Here is a 17,425-nt window from a genome sequence, read left to right on the forward strand (position 1 = left end):
GCAAATGCGCCAGAAAATTATGTCCATGCTCGATTCTTTGTCGACTACCGAAGTTGAGATTTTACACGAGTCCCAGGTTTACCAAAATTCTTTACCACCATGGCTGCCCTCTCGGAATGGCAGAGCATCCTTTCGCAGCTCCAATCAAACTTTTCGACGCTCAATGAGAGCCTTAAAGTTGATAAGCAATTCTTAGCCTTTAGCGATACGAATGAGTTGAAAAGAGACATTACCTTCGGTTGGACGTCCACTAGTTCATCCGATGCCGTTTTATGCACCGTCTCAAAGGCCAAGGCACTCGTCAGGAGTGGAAACGCAGCTGAAGCCGAATTCATTCTTTCGGCTAGGCCAGAACAATGGCGCATGTTTTACGAACCGATACCAAAATCGCCATTTCAATCCTATTGGGGTATGTTCGGACAGAATATCCATCAAGAAGGCGTGGAGGTGGTTGGAAACCAGGATCTGTTTGTTCAGATAGGGGCTATCTGGCGAAGAGTACTGGAACTGAGCCACGAGGTTCTTCATGGCCTAATCAAAGAGGATGTACAAGATGAACAGGAAGTGGATGTCCTTGTGGGCCGCTACATCTTCATCAATACTTTATGGGGCCGGACGAAACTTTTCTACGAGCAAAGCGGAGATGCTGGCAATGTACCAATTCTGTTCTTGCACACGGCTGGAAGTGATGGACGTCAATACCACGGCGTTATGAATGACAGTAGAATGTTGGCGAAATACCACATGACATCGATCGACCTGCCAGGCCACGGTCGGAGCTTTCCTGCAACAGACCAGATACCGGGTAAACATTGGAACACTGAAGATGCGTATGTGGGATGTATCAAGGAGATTATAACCGCCCTCGGACTCTCGAAGCCCATCGTTTGTGGTGCAAGCATGGCTGGACATGTCTGTTTGGCTGTTGCAACACGTGCAGACGAGGTAGGCGCAGGCGGAGTCATTCCATGCCAGGCGTAAGTCGAACACATAATTGAAGCGCTTTGTTCCAGACTGATAGACCACACCAGCTCGGAGCATCTCGATATGAACAGGCAGTATTGGGATAGGTCACCGTTCGTCAACCAAGCTCTGTTCAACCCTGAATGGATTTATGGTGTAAGCTTGAAACACTGTTTCCCAACAAACATGATGCTCATTCTTTGCAGATGATGGCTCCCACAGCGCCCAGAAGAAATCGGGACCTTGTCTGGCACACCTATTCGGGACAAGCGTACTCTATATTCCATGGCGATTTGGACTTCTATTTTGGCGGATGGGATGGCCGTGGTCGGGTTGAACACATTGACACACAAAGATGCCCAGTATACATGTTGACTGGAGAGTACGATTGGAGTAATACCCCAGAGATGAGTAGGATCACGGCAGCCAAGATTCCCGGAGCGAAGTTCTCTGCGATGACATCACTTGGACATTTCCCTGCGACGGAGAACCCCCATCGTTTCGTTGGGTATCTACTGAAAGCTATGGATCACATCGTACAGACAAGGGCCTGTACGCAAGCATGATACATCGACAGCAGATCTTAATACAATCGTTGATCACATTATCTGAATAACACTGCTCACGCGCCTCATAATATCTCAGGCGGTGGTACACTATGACACAGTGATGTGAGAGCATGGGTTCTCATTGATATATCATGTTGTTACGGGTCTTTGTTCTCGTACCAAGCAAACTATTTCGATCTCGTAGAGCAAGTCTCGGTGTACCAGTGCCTGTACACCTAGGACAGTACTCGGTGGCCTCAACTCTCCCATCCACTCCACATACAATTTCGCCCTGTCAGGATCTTGACCCTGACCATCTCGAAGTAGATTTACCACATACTGCCTGACCTGCACAATATCACCTTTACATGCCCCAGCAGCCTGAAGACATCTGTCCACGTTTGTGAAAGCTAATTGACATTGTTCTGAGAGTGTTGGTGGTATAGAGCCGGTTGTCGCATCGACGCCAAGCTGGCCAGCGATGGAAACAAAGGTGGTGGTCGACGAAATCGGGACGCGAGAGACGTGAGAATATGTCGGAGAGAAAGTCGTTTGACCTTCTGGGTTGAAATTTTGTGCCCAGGTCGGCATCGCAAGATAATTTTGTCAACACTGACGATATGTGGTGTACAACGCAAAGTATTGTAAATCTCGATGGGTGGTGAACTTCTTACTTTCTGGATCGGCCGAAAGGTATTAGCATACGGTCTCATTAATTTTTAGTTCGGCCTGACGTGGAGGGCATCCCTCGCTTATAATCTCGGCTATATTTCCACGACCAGTTACTTACCCCAACTCCTTCCCCTTACCTCAACATGACCCCAAATATCAAATCGGCTCAGTCGACAAAGCCTTCCGAGCGACGTTCACCCCGCCTCCCTATCCCCTGTTAGTTATCGGATATCCTTATCTATCATGTAATGTCATACTAGAGCAGATATCGGGCCACCGACCAGAAGGGGTGAATGTATTCATGGGTGTACACAGAATATAAGGCCCAGGAACGTACCATCGAAGCATCTGACAACACACCCAATTCTCTATCACAACTAGGTATTCTTCATCATGGGCAAGAATCATAATCTCCTGATCATCTATTTGGCCGCCTTAGGTATGTTACGGTTCCCAATATTATTTCGCGGCTTTCTGGTTCGCGACAATTCCACTAGCCCACAAATTCCAATAGCCCAGGCTGAGGAAAAATGCACTGACAAGCTCCCCTAGGGTCTTTAACCTATGGCTTCAGCGTAGCCGTCATCGGCTCTGTTCTCGGAGTACCTGCATTTCTAAGATATTTTAATCTGCAGTCAGGCGGACAAGCCGAGTCAATCTTGGGTGCGACCTCGGCTCTCTTTGCAGGAGGCTGTGCTCTGGGAGCGCTCTTTGAAATATGGGCTGCGGATTGTTTCGGTCGTGTCCGCACGTTGCAGATGCTTTGTTCGTTGGCCGTGATCTCGAGTGCCATACAAGGTGGCGCAGCACATATCGCAATGTTCTTGGTCGGTCGGTTTTTGAACGGAGTCGCTGTTGGGGCGTTGCTTGCGCTTGTCCCTGTTTACATGGTCGAGATATCTCCAGCTGCGACGAGGGGCCTTTTGGTGGGCAGTCATGGCTTTCTTGTTGTTACCGGTCATGTGAGTGCCACAGTCTAGACGTGCGCCAGCCCAAAGCATTCATACCTCCTGGAATTCGGAATACATTGCTGACTTTCATAATATAGGCTCTCGCTGCTTGGACAGGATATGCCTGCTTTTTTTCGACAAATGAAGCTTTCCAATGGCGATTCGAACTCTCTGCTCAAGCTCTCGCTCCTCTCCTACTTCTGCTAGCCACTCGCTCGATTCCAGAGTCACCACGATGGCTTGTTGAGCAAGGGCGAGGGAAAGATGCCTTGCAGATACTCTGTGACCTGCACAGCGACAAGAATAATTCCGAAGCTAGTTTACTCCAAGCCCAGGAAGAATTTCGTCAAGTCAACGAACAAGCAACACTCGACAAAGCCATGCTAGGTGGTCAAAGCAAGATGATCATCTTCAAGAAAGCTTCTTACAGGAAGCGCGTCCTATGCGGGATGGCAACCATGTTTCTCTCACAATCCACTGGCGTTCTAGTCATTAACAACTATCAAGTCAGCTTGTACAACGGACTAGGACTCTATGGCTCGCTACCTCTTCTTCTGTACGCTATTTACCTCACGTGGGCCGCCGCTCTGAACTATCTTTCCGCCACAATAATGGATCGTGTCGGACGAGTTCGTCTTTTACTCAGCGGTCTGATTGGCTGTTCCATAATGATTATCTGCGAGATGGTCATGGTCGCTCGATTCTCCGGAACCGCCAATAAGATTGGTAATGCATTTGGCGTCGTCTTCTTGTTCCTGTATGTTGGCGTTTACGCTGCGTGTCTAGATGCGACTATATACGTTTACTCGGCCGAGATTTTCCCAACACACATGCGCGCTACCGGTATGGGGCTGTGCATTTTTGCACAATCGTGCAGTACACTTCTATACACTCAGGCTGCGCCCACCGCTTTTGGGGCAATTGGGTGGAGATACTACCTTGTCTTCTCCATCGTCCCGCTCGTCGGGGCTGTGTTAGTATGGCGATATTGGCCAGAGACGAAAGGGGCCACACTCGAAGGAATTGGTCTAGCGTTTGGAGACGAAGTCACAATAGATGGATCCATTCCTGAGGGACGAGTACCACGGCAACCAAACGATGAGCTTGCCCTGGTAGATAGTGTTACGAAAGTCGGTGGGAATGAGAAGTCACTCATTCGTCACGAGGTGACGGCTTGAAAGTCTAGTGGAAGGACGTTCTGCACAGAACCAGCCTCCACATGCGGGGCAATTTGACTCGCTGAGAAGATGGACTGCCTTGCGGGCTCGGCATCGAAAAATGCGCTCCATTGTCGTTCAGCATTGTCTTCACCATCTGTGTATAATTGTAGAGTATGCTACCAATTGAAACTGCTGTTACAGTGTACAGATGTCTTATTTACTCTCTGGGCGACAGTATTCCCTCCTCTAACAACGACGCGTAGAGATGTAAGCCTTCACCGATTGGATTTACGATATCAAAAACGTTCACGCCACCAAACATTTGCGCCCAGATACGCACACTTACGATTGCCATGCGTCTCACACTCAATGCCGAGGTTTCCGATACAGAAAAGGCGTCAGGACTACCAGAGTCGGAGCCAGCCTCTGCTTCTATCAATATGGAGATGATGACTTGCAAAAGATGTTTCTCGGCCGCTGAGAGCTCTTGGCCCCTAGACAATGCATCTGATGACGCTAGCAACCACTTGCTCAAGAAGCATGCGCACTCAAAGTTACAGATCGGATGCACAATGCTCCACGAAAATGCTTGTGTCTTCGCAACAAACTCGTTGCCGATGCGAATAATGACGCCAAGAGCATGGACTAGTTGTAGAACCACACTGCACGCGACCCGCGAAAGTGGCAGAGCCGGGCTACGATAGAGAGACTGCGCAATACAAGGCGGATTCCGTGTCTCTAATCCTCGGTAGGGTCCAAGGTCGAGGTGCAGCCTGACCAAAGCGATGCGGAAAAGTGCTATCGAATTGAAGCTCAACGGTCCATGTGGTGACGCTGGGTCGACGGAAGCACCTTTGGTAGTGTTCCAGGTTCGCTGCCAATTGCGAAGGGTTTTCTGTATATTGGTAACCGTCTCAGGCGACAATGCTCCTTCAGACTGGGAGGCGAAATCCACGAGGGAGTGTCTAGATAAGAAGATCTGCTGCACAATGCCGTGTATCAGAACGTAGTTTCCGAAGGTGCTAGATTTGCATAAGGATTCTGACGCTGGCCACTCACAAAAGAGATTGGCGAAAGCTGTCCGGAAGTCAACCTCATAGTGCTGCTCCTTTTGCCGTGCAGCAAGCCAACTAGACGTATCTATAGCCTGCCAATGGGACTCGGGCGAGGGTAAGAACACATTCCCCATCTGAGCTGTCATCAATTTTGGTGCAATGTTGTAAACGATCGAATGGAGATTGAGGAAACTGTAAGCGGCGAGTTTTGTGCGTCTCTCGCTTTCACTACAGACCCAAGAGATCCACTCATCTTGGGACGGAGTATTCGACACATCTGATCCATGGCCTTCCTGGATGAGAAGTGCAAGTTGTGCCGCGAGAGCGAAGGAATCGCTCAGTAAGCGGGAGTGGTTCCATGTGCTAAGTGCAATGAGGAGTGTCATGGCCTGCAGTAGTTCGACTTGGGGATTGGAACTGGGCTGCTTTGAAGCCGCTGGTGTTGAGTCTCTGTAAATCTCTTGTACGCGATGTTGTACTTTATGTTGTACAAGAGCATAGGCTGCCATGTAAAGCTGATCCGATTGTCTTCTTTGGAAGCGATAGAGAGCACCCACTGCTAAGATTGCGAGTATCAATTCTGGCGATATGATCCTAAACGAGACGGAGGGAATATGTAAGAAAGGCAGATGAGCATGGAATCCAGAAAAGTATCCTTCGATGTACCGGCATACAGTGTGCTTGGATGGAAGTAGAAAGCTTGCAGTGTATAAGAAGCGATAGTTTTCCAACAAAGTCCGAATGTGGTTGTATACTTCATTAGATATTATCCAAGGCATACCGGGGACGTCCCTCACAGGAGCGGCTCCGCGCGCGGTTCTTGAGCCTACCAAGTGCGGATCTTCCTGTTCCAGGGAAGGCAGGCGAGATCTGTAATCCAAAGGGTCTGCCGATTCAGGGATTGGATGCATGACTGTATCTTCGGAGGGGACGATATCAATTCCGCTTTCAAAACCTAGCAAACCAGTTGAAGAAGCACATAGGGGAATAAATGGGTCGGTCAGCGTCGAAAGGCCTGTTATGGCATCGATCATGAGATTGTCGTTGAAGTCATCCCACAAATAATCCATGTAATCTCGCGATGAATTCAACACACCACTATCCACGATGAAGCGAGGAGAGTGCCCAAGATGACTGTGATTGACGAGAGCGTCTTGGTCTACCAATTGGAACGAGTCCAGGTGCCGTGCGCTATTTGCAATGGCAGGCGTGCTCGCCACACAGCCGTGGACGGGATCGGAGTGAGATGTCCCGGAAAATGAAGCTGTCTCAACAGCAGCAGTGTTGGAGCAGTTAGTGTCCACTGGAGGGGTCAATGTATCGTCACCACCACCACCACCCCCGCTTTGGTCTTCGGGCATTGTCGCAATTTGAGACACGCCGGACGTACTTGAAGTCTGCGATGCAACGTTGTTGTGGCCATGATCCGCGCGTTCATGTCGATTGTATAGTACATCAGTGTCAACGCTTGGGCCTGTCACTATGTCTTCGTCCTCATCCTCTCCCTGAGTGCCAGGTGTCGGCGCAGATTGAAAGGAGACAGAAGTGTTCTGGTCTTGTGCAGCTAGGTTGACGTCATGATACAAGCGTTTATGTCGCAAAAGGAGGTCGCTTAGTTCGAATCAATTTGTGTTAGCTGCAAGGACATACGATTGGCCATGGGTCCGGCCTAGACTTACCGGCGGGTAAAAGCTTTGCCACAGGCGCAAGTAAATGGCTTCTCCTTTGTATCTTGATCGCAGTCATAGTCAGCATCGTTAGTGGGGAGTTAGGGGTAGGCCGGACAGTCGTACGGATGCGTTCATGCCTCTGCAGATGTTCCGTACGATTGAAGGATCTCCGACAAAACTTGCATACGAGATATTTCGCCTTGGGCTGCGTCATGTCGCTTCACAATAAGAAATCGGAGTAGGAAGTTGAGGCAGCCAAATTGGGGGAGCGGAGACCTACACCAAACGCAAAAAAACGGTCTCGGCGACGACACGTGCACTGAAGCCGACGGCTCACGCTACGTCTGTATAAAGCAGGGCTGCCGAGACTAGCGAAATTGGGGAAGGGAGGACTAAATCACTAGAGACCGAGTTGGAGAAATTTCTCCGACTTTTTAACTTATGCTTGGCGTTCACGGAATCGTGTGCAACGACTTTTGGCTTCGGTCTTGCACACTGCTGCGAATCACACCTCAACTTCCGCACGTTTCACTCAAACCAGGATGGGTGCTACCTCTATAACTATTGTCTTTTCACCCTACCATGTTGGCCTCCGCGATCACCGTGTTGGTGACGGCCCTAATCGCATCCGGGCCCTTGGGGTAATTGAAGAGCTGGAGAAGCTCGGTGTGACGGTACATTTTGTTGAGCTGCCACCGGTTGATGATTATGAAGGGGAGATAGGCCGCAGCTTTGAGCTACTCCGGCGGACGTCTAAGGCGGTAACAGATGTGTGCGCAAAGCAATCCTTTCCTCTTATTCTCTCTGGAAACTGTATGGCAAGCGCTGGAGTTGCTTGTGGGCTAGGCCTTAAGGCTCTTGGCTGGATCTACTTTGACGCGCACGACGACATGGACACGCCATCAACGAACACGAATGGATACCTAGATGCCATGGGCCTATCAATGCTAGGGGGGGAAAGTTTCCATCGTTTGGCAAACACGATTCCTGGATACGTCGCGCATAAGTACGACAAGATGATCTACTGCGGCCTTCGCGATATTGAGGACAGTCAGAAAGAGACTGTACGCAAGGCTGGAGCGGAGGTTATCTGGGGAGAAGCAGGTAATCACGTCGACTTTGCGAGCAAGCTCACGAAAGCTCTGAGTGAGAAGGATTATTCGCCCGCTTTAGTCCATCTTGACCTTGATGTCTTGGATAAGAGCATTGGAAAGGTTAATGGTTACGAGAGTCCGGGAGGCTTACAGGAGGACGACCTAATGAAGTGTATGGATCTAGTTCCACAGAAAGCTAGTCCAACGTCTCTCACAGTCTGTTCGTTCGATCCCAACTTAGGAGACGGGGATAAAGTTGCTGCAATCGGTGTAAAGGCTATTGTCGCCTTTGTCAAGTCGCTCCTAAAAACGGGAGCTTTAGTTAGGAAATAGCATCTACACCGAGTCTATCGTGGCCTTGGATATGGCACTTGCTGCACGTTGGTAGTCTTGTGCTCGTGATGATACCTTTGAGAAGCTGCTCTTCTCGGGGATAACAGGGGTCCACCCGGAGATACAGATATGCTCTTCACCTCCTGGCTCCAACTCTAACAAAGGCGCCCAGGCACGGACGCCCTTTGTACGTCAAGCTGATCCAATGCGACTGCAACACTGAGACACGGCATTCATAGAACAGGGTGCGCAGTGTGCACATAGACATACACGCCTCGCTCCACATCCTACGCAGCACCTGGAGTTACTACGGCCCCCATATATTCTATCAACTCCCACGTGGAGCATCTTGGACCCTAAGCGTGTCGAAGTATAGCCATGCCAACGCGAGCGCGCCCAGCCATCTCTCCCTCTCCATGCTCGCCACCCAGCGCTCTAAGGAGAGCTTCACCTTAGTTGAGAAGGGCGCCTCCAAGCAAGCAGTAACGCGCCCTAGCCCAGAGCAACAGGTTAACGGCGCTTACAGTCGCGACCGTCCCCAACATAGTGCACTCAGCGCGATCAAATGCATACACGAGCAGCCACCTAATAGGCAGCGGCAGCACCTTTTCGTCGGCCAATGGCTCCGAGCACTCTCACCACCACGCTAACCACCATCCAGTAGAGCAGCAGTAATCACGCGCAGGCAGCTGCCCCCACTGGCCTGCCAGTGCACTTCTCGCACCGCATCTCGACAGTGTCACCTCCGCCTTCCGCAATCCCGCCGCATTCCGCGCCTCAGCAGCAGCCAAACTTGTACTAGAGCGCTACAGGCGCATGCATCGCTGCTAGCGTCCAAGATCTTGACGGTGCTGTCGTCCGACGCCGACGCTAACCACGTCAAGTCGTGCGAGAAGGCCACTGACCTTACAGAACTGCCATGGCTCTCGGGCGTCTGCAGGCATGCACTCCATCTGAAACAGGTATTGGTCAGAGGCCTTTTAGAGACCGTTTACGCAGGTGTCTTACAAAACAATGCAAGAGACATGATGATCTAGTTCAACTTCCAGAGTTGCCGACGTGTATACCATGGAACATCGTCTTTCGGAACTTTGTCCTGGTCGTGCTGAATAGGTATTTTGACGGTGGTTGTATGGAACTATTAGTAACGTTCGTGGTCTGTGACGAAACAAAAGCGCGCTGTTTGCAACGCAAAGGATCTGAAGACGCACTATGTGGGAGGATATTGCACTATATGCCAATTGTTCCAATATCTGCGACTCAGATATTAGATTGATTGGAGTTCACACTAGACCCCATGTTGAGTATCGGCTTACTGCCATGAATGCGGAAGATGGCGCCAACCCGAAAAAAAGCACACATGAAGCGGAACGTCGCTACGAAGTTCGGCCGGATCTAGGGGGTTTCTGAGCGCCTAGCCTCTGCCAAAAGAGAGCTAGTGGCTAAATTGCTATCCGGGTACTGCTTACCCGCCATGACTGCCAGGTTCTCTACGCTTTAGCGCTACCTCGTGACGTGGGAGGACCACGCCGGGTACTTCTGATCCACTCCTGTTCACAACAGAAGTCGGTGCTACGGGTGTGTGACTCAAGCACCAAGCGTAGTTATCGCGCGTTGATATCAATCTCACTCATTCTTATGATACTTGGCAATGTCATTCCAAGGCTGATTAGGTCCATAGTACCATTTGAGCACAATCATTCTCTCCCGTGATGTGCTTCAACCGAATGTCAATAAAGATTCTGAAAGGGCGGCAAGCCATTGACACTAAAGTCCGAATCATTCAAATCCACGGGGACCACGGCGCTCGTAGCGATGAAGTCGTTGGCGTTCCAATCGAACAGTCCGTCCTGATAGAGACCAGTGGGGTCCGTGTCGGCTAGGAAGGCTTCAAAGTCCGAGGCTTCGCCACTTTGCCCAGACCCAGGCCCGGGCGATAATTTTCGGTATCGCAGATTATCAAACACTGTTGTCTCAACGTTCCATCCCTCCGCTATGTTACAGAGTGCAAGTAGCGACCTTGTGCTCCATGACCAAACCATTTCCATTTCTTCCAGAGCCTCTACACAAACCTTCAAATTTCGCAGCGCAGATTCTTGCACCTTTCCTGTTACTGTCGCGGCATCAGTCAAAAAAATTACTGCAGCTGTGAATGCGCAATGAACCGTAGATATTGGTGTGCAGCGCTGGAGCAATAGTCAGGAGTCTTGACCTAGATAGCTTTTTGAGCTTTAAAGGTTTAATAGATCTTACCATTCCATATATTATTGTCTGCCATGCAAGCAGCTTTGATATCCAGGTAGCCGAGTCCCGGCAGAAAGCAAGATGTGAGCTAGCATCTTGATTGCCTTCTGCAACGGTTGTCCCAGGACGTCGCACGATTTTGAGGAAAGGCCGATGTAGAAGGATAAAAATGACGTGATATTGCAGACTGGGAAGAATTACGTCAGTGAGTACTTAGGAAAACTAAAAGCATGGAGAGAAACAGGCTTACTGGAATTGAAGCACATGAGGTGTCACCGTTTTTTCATCCGCTTTTAGAGTTCTGGGAAGACGTAGATGCGATGGTAAAGAACAGTGAAAAGACACCAGTCTAAGATGAGTCTTAGAAACAAGTTCATCACAATAGTTGGATCTTGTCGTATAATTCGGGGAGTATCTATCAGTGTTATGTTTTGGTAGCAAATGTAAAGTCTTGAATAGCTTACATGACATCAAGAGCCTCGGCAGCGGCCGAGAAGAGTTCTCTAGTGTGTTGTGCTATACTCACATAATGACAAGGCACCACAATCGGTTGTTGAGTTGCTCTGTTAGTGCCATACCATCGTAGGAGTTCGTCTTTCGAGTCTAGTGCTGGCGGTTTTGCGGTGACGTCTCGTTCCTGAATCATCGAGGGTCTTCCTAGGCCGATATTGAACAGCCTTTGACCCAGTCAGTCTTCGAATTAGGGGCAGTGTGATTAGACGAACTTATCGAGCATATAGACACCCCCCCAAGTGACCTGACGATCCTCCAATTCCTCAGCCGTGAGGAGTCCTTTAGATACACACGGCGATGAATCAATATGAAGGCCAAGATTGAGTGCCATGCGAGTGGCCATACCGCAGTAGGTGAACCCCAAAGCCTCCTTATCTCTCGCAGTTTCAATCAACGACAAGAGAAGAACAGCTTGTACAGTCCTTGTTGTCGGTGCCTCGCTTTCATACTGTAACATGATCCTCACTTGTATCAGAAAAGTTTCCCCAGCAGTGTTGGGATCCTGAGGGTCAGTACGAATTTCTGGACGGTCCGAGTATCGCGAAGCAAGCGCGTATACTGCAGCCAGTAATAGCGGTGAATGAAATGGACCAAAGAGACTGATGGGCTCCCCTAAGAGACTCGAGGTCAATAGAGTGGGGGAAATAAAGTACTGCCACGGGTTTTGCCAAGTCCAATACAGTTGTAGCAAGTGTTCATGGAGATCCTGAGATATTTCGAAAGGCTGCAACTGGATCGAGGCAGCATTGTACCCTTCACGCTGCATGTCCTTGGAAGATTTCTTGCTTAAAATGGTTGTTTGTATGAGATTGAAGTTGCTGCGCGAACCAAAATATCGTATCTCGCCGCCGTCGGCAACACAGAACCCTCCAAGCGTGTCAGTCACCTCGTCGACTGGGTCAACGAGTTGCGCTTGGGGGAATCTTTCAGATGAAGTTGAGGGTTCATTTTGTACAGCTGAGATGGAGAATTCTGCGTCCGGCTTCGAAAGCGCAAGTTGCTTTTCCAGTGCTTTTACACGCGCCTCGAGTGCTTGGACGTATGTCTTGCTGGGCGGCCTGTGAAAAGGTTAGCAGTCGAGTCAACGTAGGTTACAAAAGGTCCTGTCTGACTTTCTTTTGTTCTCTGTGAAATAGTAAACACACTCCTGGTTTCGATATTGACAGGCAGAACATTGTACCGGGTGGCCATTGCACTAGATTTTGTCAATCTTTGGCAGACACACGCTAGAGTGAGACACACCTTCGTTCTCTTGTCTCGACAGCCCAGGCATGCTGTAGTGACCCGCTGTCTACCCTTTGGCCCCGTATTGAAGCTCATTCCAAGCCGTCAGCATGTGTTGCGTAGAGTCTTTTATCAACGAAGCGTCAAGAAAGGCACCTACATATGTAAGATGTCGCACAGCTTGTCGCCTAGCTCAGCAAGCCAGCGCACAGACGACAACATTAAGGAGGGGTGCGGGGTATCTGTATCTATCCGGCCGGCGTTAAGTCCCCAACCAACTCATAGCGCTACTAATCTTTTACGGGCAGCCGTTCATCAGTGGTTTTGACACGCATTAGCCCAGGAAGCTCGATAAATTTGTACTTTCCGTGCGTGAGCATGTCTCAGATGTCATTGCAATACACAATAGCTACTTGCATCATGATCAAGCCACCAATCTATTGAATCATAACACTGTCAACCTCCGCCTTCTTCACCCCGACAACTTGCGGCCCATTGGTGACCACCTGTTCTTCCGACTCGAGTATCGCCGCTACTTCATCATGAAAGACTTCGCTGACTTTTTCCAAGGAAAGCCCCTTGGTCTATATGTAGAGTAAGTTCTTGCCCCTACTGATGTTGTGCAAACTTACCCCGGGCCACCACTGCCAGAAGGCCGCTGCGCCAGCGAGTGACATACCCACGAATACCATGTAGTATCTCTATTCAATGACTTCAAAGGCAGGCGGCGAAACTATTTGGAGGATGAGCGAAGATGTGAATAACCCCGTTGTCGTCAGGGCGCTGTCTTTGGAGCGAATGTGCGTCGGCCAGATTTCGGCAGCGTAGACATAGGTTGTTGCGTCTACGCAAGTACCATAACTATTTCACTCTAACTTTAGCAATCGTATTTGAGACTATGTCACATCAGAGTGATACTTACAAAATGATGTGCAAAAAGAGGAAGAAAACAGCCGCGCCGATGCCGCCTCGATTATCCGAGCCTTGATACTTTGCCAACGTCACTGCTTCAAGGAGCAGGGCAACAGCGCATCCAACCAAGCCGACAACTAGCACTTGAGTTATTTCCGAGTCATCAAGGGATAAGCTCGTGCAACTGACCCAGCAGCCTGACGCGACCAACGCGATCAAGCAGTAATGCATTGCCGTAATTGGCAACGACTCCAACAGATATCCAACCAGCCGTGATCAAAAGTTGATCTTTGGAGTCGAAACCCATAGACGCGTACAGGCTTGGTCCATAATCTTGAGGGACAATCAGGATCTGTTAACGATACATGTCACATGTAACTTTTAACTCACTGTTGATGATGTGTTCCTGTACACTGCGCCAGAAACATGGTTGCGAAGCCTATGAATGCTCGTTTTCGGTAAGACGGCACTGAAAATATGGACGCCCAAGAGGTTGGTGACACCTTGTTAAGTTCGAGTTGTCCCTTTATCTCATCGAATTCACGCTGCGCATAGGACAAGTTATACTACTGATCTCCAGATTCGTGCAACTGAAGTAAGACTGCCAAAGCTCTATCATCTTGGCCTTGCTGCACCGCTATGGGTAATATCAGTACATGTGATGCATCTATATTAAGCTTGACTCACAACAACGCGGCGATTCTGGCACGGCCATTACACCACAGAGGAGGATGAGCGGCGCAAAGATCTGCAACGCCAGAGGAATCCTCCACTGTGCACCTGCGGCTCGTACAAAGTAGAACGCGACTCCCATCCAGCTCGCAAAGGTGTAACCACATAGGATGAAGACGCCTGCCTGTGTGAGCAGAAATCGGAGCAGCACAGTCCTATAGATCCACCATGTAGACCGACAAGGAAACCTCTTGTTGCCGGAGGGGCCACCTCTCCCTGCCAGAGAGGCACTATGGTAACAAGATTTCGTTTAAGAACCCAGTCAGCGATTTCGGTATCGCAGTCTCAAGATGCAATTTGCAGCTTACCAATTCCGATACCCGTCAGAAGCCGTGCGACTAGGAACATAACAATTTGTACAGATCCAGCCTGTAGCGTGCCACCTACGACGACGCAAAGCGCACCATAAAAGATTGCCTTGCGTCTGCCTAAGCGGTCCGTGAGCAGTGTGGTAGACAACGTGCCAAAAATACCGCCGGCTTGATATACGCCATTGATAGCGCCTATGATAGTAGCACTACGGCTACTGCTCTGAAGGTTGAAATACCGGATGAAGCTGGGTTGGCCAAGAGTAGTGGCGATTATGGAAGAGCTGTAACCATATGTAACGCTACCTAGTGTGACGAATATCCCAACCTATCAAGGCGACGAGTAAGTCAAAATCAAAACAAGGTAGGTGGATCGTACTAGAACGTTGTAGAGCGACTATTGAGACTTAGTCATTTCGCAGATGTTGTTGCGCGCGAATGCTATTGAAAATCGGAGTTTCTGAAGGTAGTGGTGTGTGAATCTTTCAGCCGAATCCACTGAACTTCAAAAGACTTCAGTCAAAGCTCAACCTAATAAAGATCTCGTGGACTTGCTGATTTTGATCTAGAAAGACTAGTCACTTCTTACGCACGGAACCTTGTGCCTTGGGAACTTATCCAGAAAAGCAGTAACATGATTGAAATTCGTAAGCAACGTGTAGGTCCGCAATCTCTAATCATGCTCCAAGTTATTCAGATATGCCAACGATTTGGAACTTCCCTTAAGGGTTGCGGGGTAGCTTACTGGGGGTTGGATACTAGTTACCCTGCTTACTAGGGCGTGGAAACTACTTATCCGGATTGGCGATTCTCACATATCTCCGCGACTCTCATTGCGGGGCACAACTTTTAAGCCGTCTATTGTGACTAAAATATAAAGTCGAAGATGTTTGATTGAGAGATACAACCATCAAAGACTACCGATTCATTATACACGCCACCAGAGCATACATCAACCCACGCTACTTGCTCCCGCCTATTTTACAGCAACCCGCTCATTCCCGGCCCAAAGATGTCGATACGACAATGGAAAGCTGCAGTCTGTCAGGCTGAGCCTTGCTGGTTCGACAAGAACGCAGGTATCGAAAAGTCGCTCCGCCTCATCAAAGAAGCTGCTGAGAACGGTGCGTCTCTGATTGCCTTTTCCGAGGTTTGGTTGCCGGGCTATCCCAACTTTCTCTGGGGTGGCAACTACCACGAAAATATCCCACTTGTTTTCAAATATCGCATGAACAGCATTGAGGCTGAGGGGTCCGAGATTTTGAAGATCCGTCGTGGCGCCAATGAACATAACATCTATGTTGTTTTTGGCTTCAGTGAAAGGGTCGCCGGCACCTTGTACCTCGCACAGATGTTGATCGGTCCAAACGGCGACATTCTCAACCATCGCCGCAAGATTAAACCTACGCACGTCGAAAGGACACTATTCGGTGACTCGACAGGTGATTCGCTTAACAATGTCACAGATACACCTCTCGGCAAGATTGGCATGTTGAACTGTTGGGAGCATCTTCAACCACTGCTCAAGTACAACACCTGGGCCCAAGGGGAGCAGGTTCATATCGCGGCTTGGCCGTTCAATGGAAAGCACGTTGGCGTAGAACCTTGGTCTGTCTGCAGCGAGGCGAACGAGCTTACGATGAGTCGTGCATACTCGCTGGAAGGTCAAGTGTACACGCTCGTCACCAACCAACCGCTCTCTGCCGAAGGCATGAAGCTGAACAGTGCCGGTCAGGCAAATGCGAAGGACAGCTTCATGCTCGCTGGAGGCGGAGGGCGGGCCGCGGTCTTTCATCCTGATGGTCGACAGCTGACTGAGCCAACGGATGAGCACTTCGATGGGCTAATCTACTGCGATATCGATCTCGATCAGATTGAGTATGCAAAAGCCATTGCTGATCCAGTTGGTCATTACTCCCGTCCGGACATGTTGCGTTTGCTGGTTGATGACCAGCCAAAGAGCTACGTTGTCAAGGTCGCTCCCGAAAGGATTGAAGGCACTAGAACTATACCAACACCTACTCTTACTTCAATGCACAAATCGCTCCAGGACATCGACCTTGCAGAAAAGGAAAGAAAGGAGAGTTAAGATTATCTACCTTACGTAAAGTGTCGTAGTTGCGCAAATAGCGTATTTATTAACGTGTTCCACGTGCAAGCGCCGCACCCCACAAAACTTATCCACCTCTATAAGCGCATAGCTCTATCACGAATTGATTATGTCGCACTCGTTCGTGCGTGAAGGAAATTGTGAAGAGGATTGATTCATTATCATTTGTGTCGTCTCATCTGCTTATATAGAGACTATAGATCAATCTACGGTCAATCGGTAAATGGTATTATTAACAAAGTTCATGCTTTCAACAGCTGCTTAGTTGCAACAGATTATTTTATTGTATATTAAGATAGTAGATTAAATACTATCTAAAGTATCTTTCTTGCATGTACGTGAATTATGACCAGTCTCCCTGCACCTACTACAGCGCGCAAGAGCCTAGTGTTAGAATAAGGAGGGTGTTACTTGTTCTATAGCTAGCTCAGAGGTAGAATTGTCTACTTGTCTAGCGATAGACTCAGAGGTAGCGAATCGATAGGTTCTAGATAGAAAAGTAATAATGCTAGGGGAGAGAGATTGAAGAATTGGATCGATCCGATCTGTTCTTGTTGTCTTCTCTAGCAATCTACTCTGGTTTCTATCTACTGGCTATTCTACTACTATATATACTAGCTGTACTAGATTCTAGAAGAATCTATCTAGTAGTAGATTACGTGGCTATAGACGTAATAGATAGATATTTATCGGTAGTAGCGTAATAGCTTCTAGTAATCGATTGATCGAATTCTATTAGAGATAAGCTGAGTAGCTTAGATCTCTAACATTTTATATAGTAATTTTAGCGATTTTCGTGCTAGCTAATAAATCATCTTTATCTAATAATATGAAAGCATACTTAGGCGGATAGAATAAGGTTTATTGTTAGTAGTACCTATAGTTATAGTTAGATTTTTTCCCTAGTTTTCTGATTGCGGAGGGGTTACAGTGAAAA

At 48.8% G+C, this 17,425-nt stretch overlaps 9 protein-coding genes across 9 annotated transcripts; 4 read left to right on the forward strand and 5 right to left on the reverse strand.

Annotated features, from left to right (window-relative positions):
* Positions 1-99: 99 nt before the first annotated feature.
* On the forward strand, positions 100-1,529 carry COCSADRAFT_23471 (uncharacterized protein; the record flags this gene model as incomplete). The annotated part of the gene is made up of 3 exons (XM_007698235.1): positions 100-977; positions 1,032-1,119; positions 1,170-1,529. 3 exons carry the CDS (start codon positions 100-102, stop codon positions 1,527-1,529), a joined length of 1,326 nt encoding a protein of 441 aa, XP_007696425.1.
* A 110-nt stretch (positions 1,530-1,639) lies between these two features.
* On the reverse strand, positions 1,640-2,241 carry COCSADRAFT_33924 (uncharacterized protein). Its single transcript, XM_007698306.1, has one exon. The coding sequence runs from the start codon at positions 2,100-2,102 to the stop codon at positions 1,662-1,664; it is 441 nt and encodes a 146-aa protein (XP_007696496.1). The 5' UTR covers positions 2,103-2,241; the 3' UTR covers positions 1,640-1,661.
* A 335-nt stretch (positions 2,242-2,576) lies between these two features.
* On the forward strand, positions 2,577-4,311 carry COCSADRAFT_23472 (uncharacterized protein; the record flags this gene model as incomplete). The annotated part of the gene is made up of 3 exons (XM_007698236.1): positions 2,577-2,622; positions 2,736-3,145; positions 3,232-4,311. The coding sequence occupies 3 exons, from the start codon at positions 2,577-2,579 to the stop codon at positions 4,309-4,311; spliced, it is 1,536 nt and encodes a 511-aa protein (XP_007696426.1).
* A 199-nt stretch (positions 4,312-4,510) lies between these two features.
* COCSADRAFT_157473 (uncharacterized protein) lies at positions 4,511-7,232 on the reverse strand (the record flags this gene model as incomplete). Its single annotated transcript, XM_007698609.1, has 3 exons — positions 4,511-6,959; positions 7,028-7,079; positions 7,142-7,232. The coding sequence occupies 3 exons, from the start codon at positions 7,230-7,232 to the stop codon at positions 4,511-4,513; spliced, it is 2,592 nt and encodes an 863-aa protein (XP_007696799.1).
* Positions 7,233-7,460: 228 nt separating this feature from the next.
* Positions 7,461-8,490, forward strand: COCSADRAFT_33928 (uncharacterized protein). Its single transcript, XM_007698307.1, has one exon. The coding sequence runs from the start codon at positions 7,561-7,563 to the stop codon at positions 8,443-8,445; it is 885 nt and encodes a 294-aa protein (XP_007696497.1). The 5' UTR covers positions 7,461-7,560; the 3' UTR covers positions 8,446-8,490.
* Positions 8,491-9,739: 1,249 nt separating this feature from the next.
* On the reverse strand, positions 9,740-12,569 carry COCSADRAFT_33930 (uncharacterized protein). The gene is made up of 7 exons (XM_007698308.1): positions 12,445-12,569; positions 12,315-12,397; positions 11,415-12,260; positions 11,154-11,366; positions 10,940-11,104; positions 10,699-10,876; positions 9,740-10,631 (listed from the first exon to the last, which is right to left on the reverse strand). Exons 1-7 carry the CDS (start codon positions 12,520-12,522, stop codon positions 10,176-10,178), a joined length of 2,019 nt encoding a protein of 672 aa, XP_007696498.1. The 5' UTR covers positions 12,523-12,569; the 3' UTR covers positions 9,740-10,175.
* Positions 12,570-12,863: 294 nt separating this feature from the next.
* COCSADRAFT_168287 (uncharacterized protein) lies at positions 12,864-13,118 on the reverse strand (the record flags this gene model as incomplete). The annotated part of the gene is made up of 2 exons (XM_007698610.1): positions 12,864-13,010; positions 13,059-13,118. The coding sequence occupies 2 exons, from the start codon at positions 13,116-13,118 to the stop codon at positions 12,864-12,866; spliced, it is 207 nt and encodes a 68-aa protein (XP_007696800.1).
* A 9-nt stretch (positions 13,119-13,127) lies between these two features.
* On the reverse strand, positions 13,128-13,645 carry COCSADRAFT_168288 (uncharacterized protein; the record flags this gene model as incomplete). Its single annotated transcript, XM_007698611.1, has 3 exons — positions 13,128-13,287; positions 13,349-13,475; positions 13,528-13,645. The coding sequence occupies 3 exons, from the start codon at positions 13,643-13,645 to the stop codon at positions 13,128-13,130; spliced, it is 405 nt and encodes a 134-aa protein (XP_007696801.1).
* A 1,637-nt stretch (positions 13,646-15,282) lies between these two features.
* COCSADRAFT_33935 (uncharacterized protein) lies at positions 15,283-16,760 on the forward strand. Its single transcript, XM_007698309.1, has one exon. It carries the CDS (start codon positions 15,391-15,393, stop codon positions 16,465-16,467), a length of 1,077 nt encoding a protein of 358 aa, XP_007696499.1. The 5' UTR covers positions 15,283-15,390; the 3' UTR covers positions 16,468-16,760.
* The last annotated feature ends 665 nt before the right edge of the window (positions 16,761-17,425 follow it).

This window comes from Bipolaris sorokiniana, assembly GCF_000338995.1.
Source record: "Bipolaris sorokiniana ND90Pr unplaced genomic scaffold COCSAscaffold_3, whole genome shotgun sequence".
Lineage (NCBI taxonomy): Eukaryota > Fungi > Ascomycota > Dothideomycetes > Pleosporales > Pleosporaceae > Bipolaris > Bipolaris sorokiniana.

Bases quoted from the DNA above. Each gene is read 5' to 3' on its own strand.
- COCSADRAFT_33924 (XM_007698306.1), bottom strand. From the start codon at position 2,102: ATGCCGACCTGGGCACAAAATTTCAACCCAGAAGGTCAAACGACTTTC.
- COCSADRAFT_33928 (XM_007698307.1), top strand. From the start codon at position 7,561: ATGGGTGCTACCTCTATAACTATTGTCTTTTCACCCTACCATGTTGGC.
- COCSADRAFT_33930 (XM_007698308.1), bottom strand. From the start codon at position 12,522: ATGAGCTTCAATACGGGGCCAAAGGGTAGACAGCGGGTCACTACAGCA. The intron at 12,398-12,444 runs GTGTGTCTCACT...GACAAAATCTAG, and splicing joins GTCGAGACAAGAGAACGAAG to TGCAATGGCCACCCGGTACA. The intron at 10,632-10,698 runs GTAAGATCTATT...CTATTGCTCCAG, and splicing joins AGACAATAATATATGGAATG to CGCTGCACACCAATATCTAC.
- COCSADRAFT_33935 (XM_007698309.1), top strand. From the start codon at position 15,391: ATGTCGATACGACAATGGAAAGCTGCAGTCTGTCAGGCTGAGCCTTGC.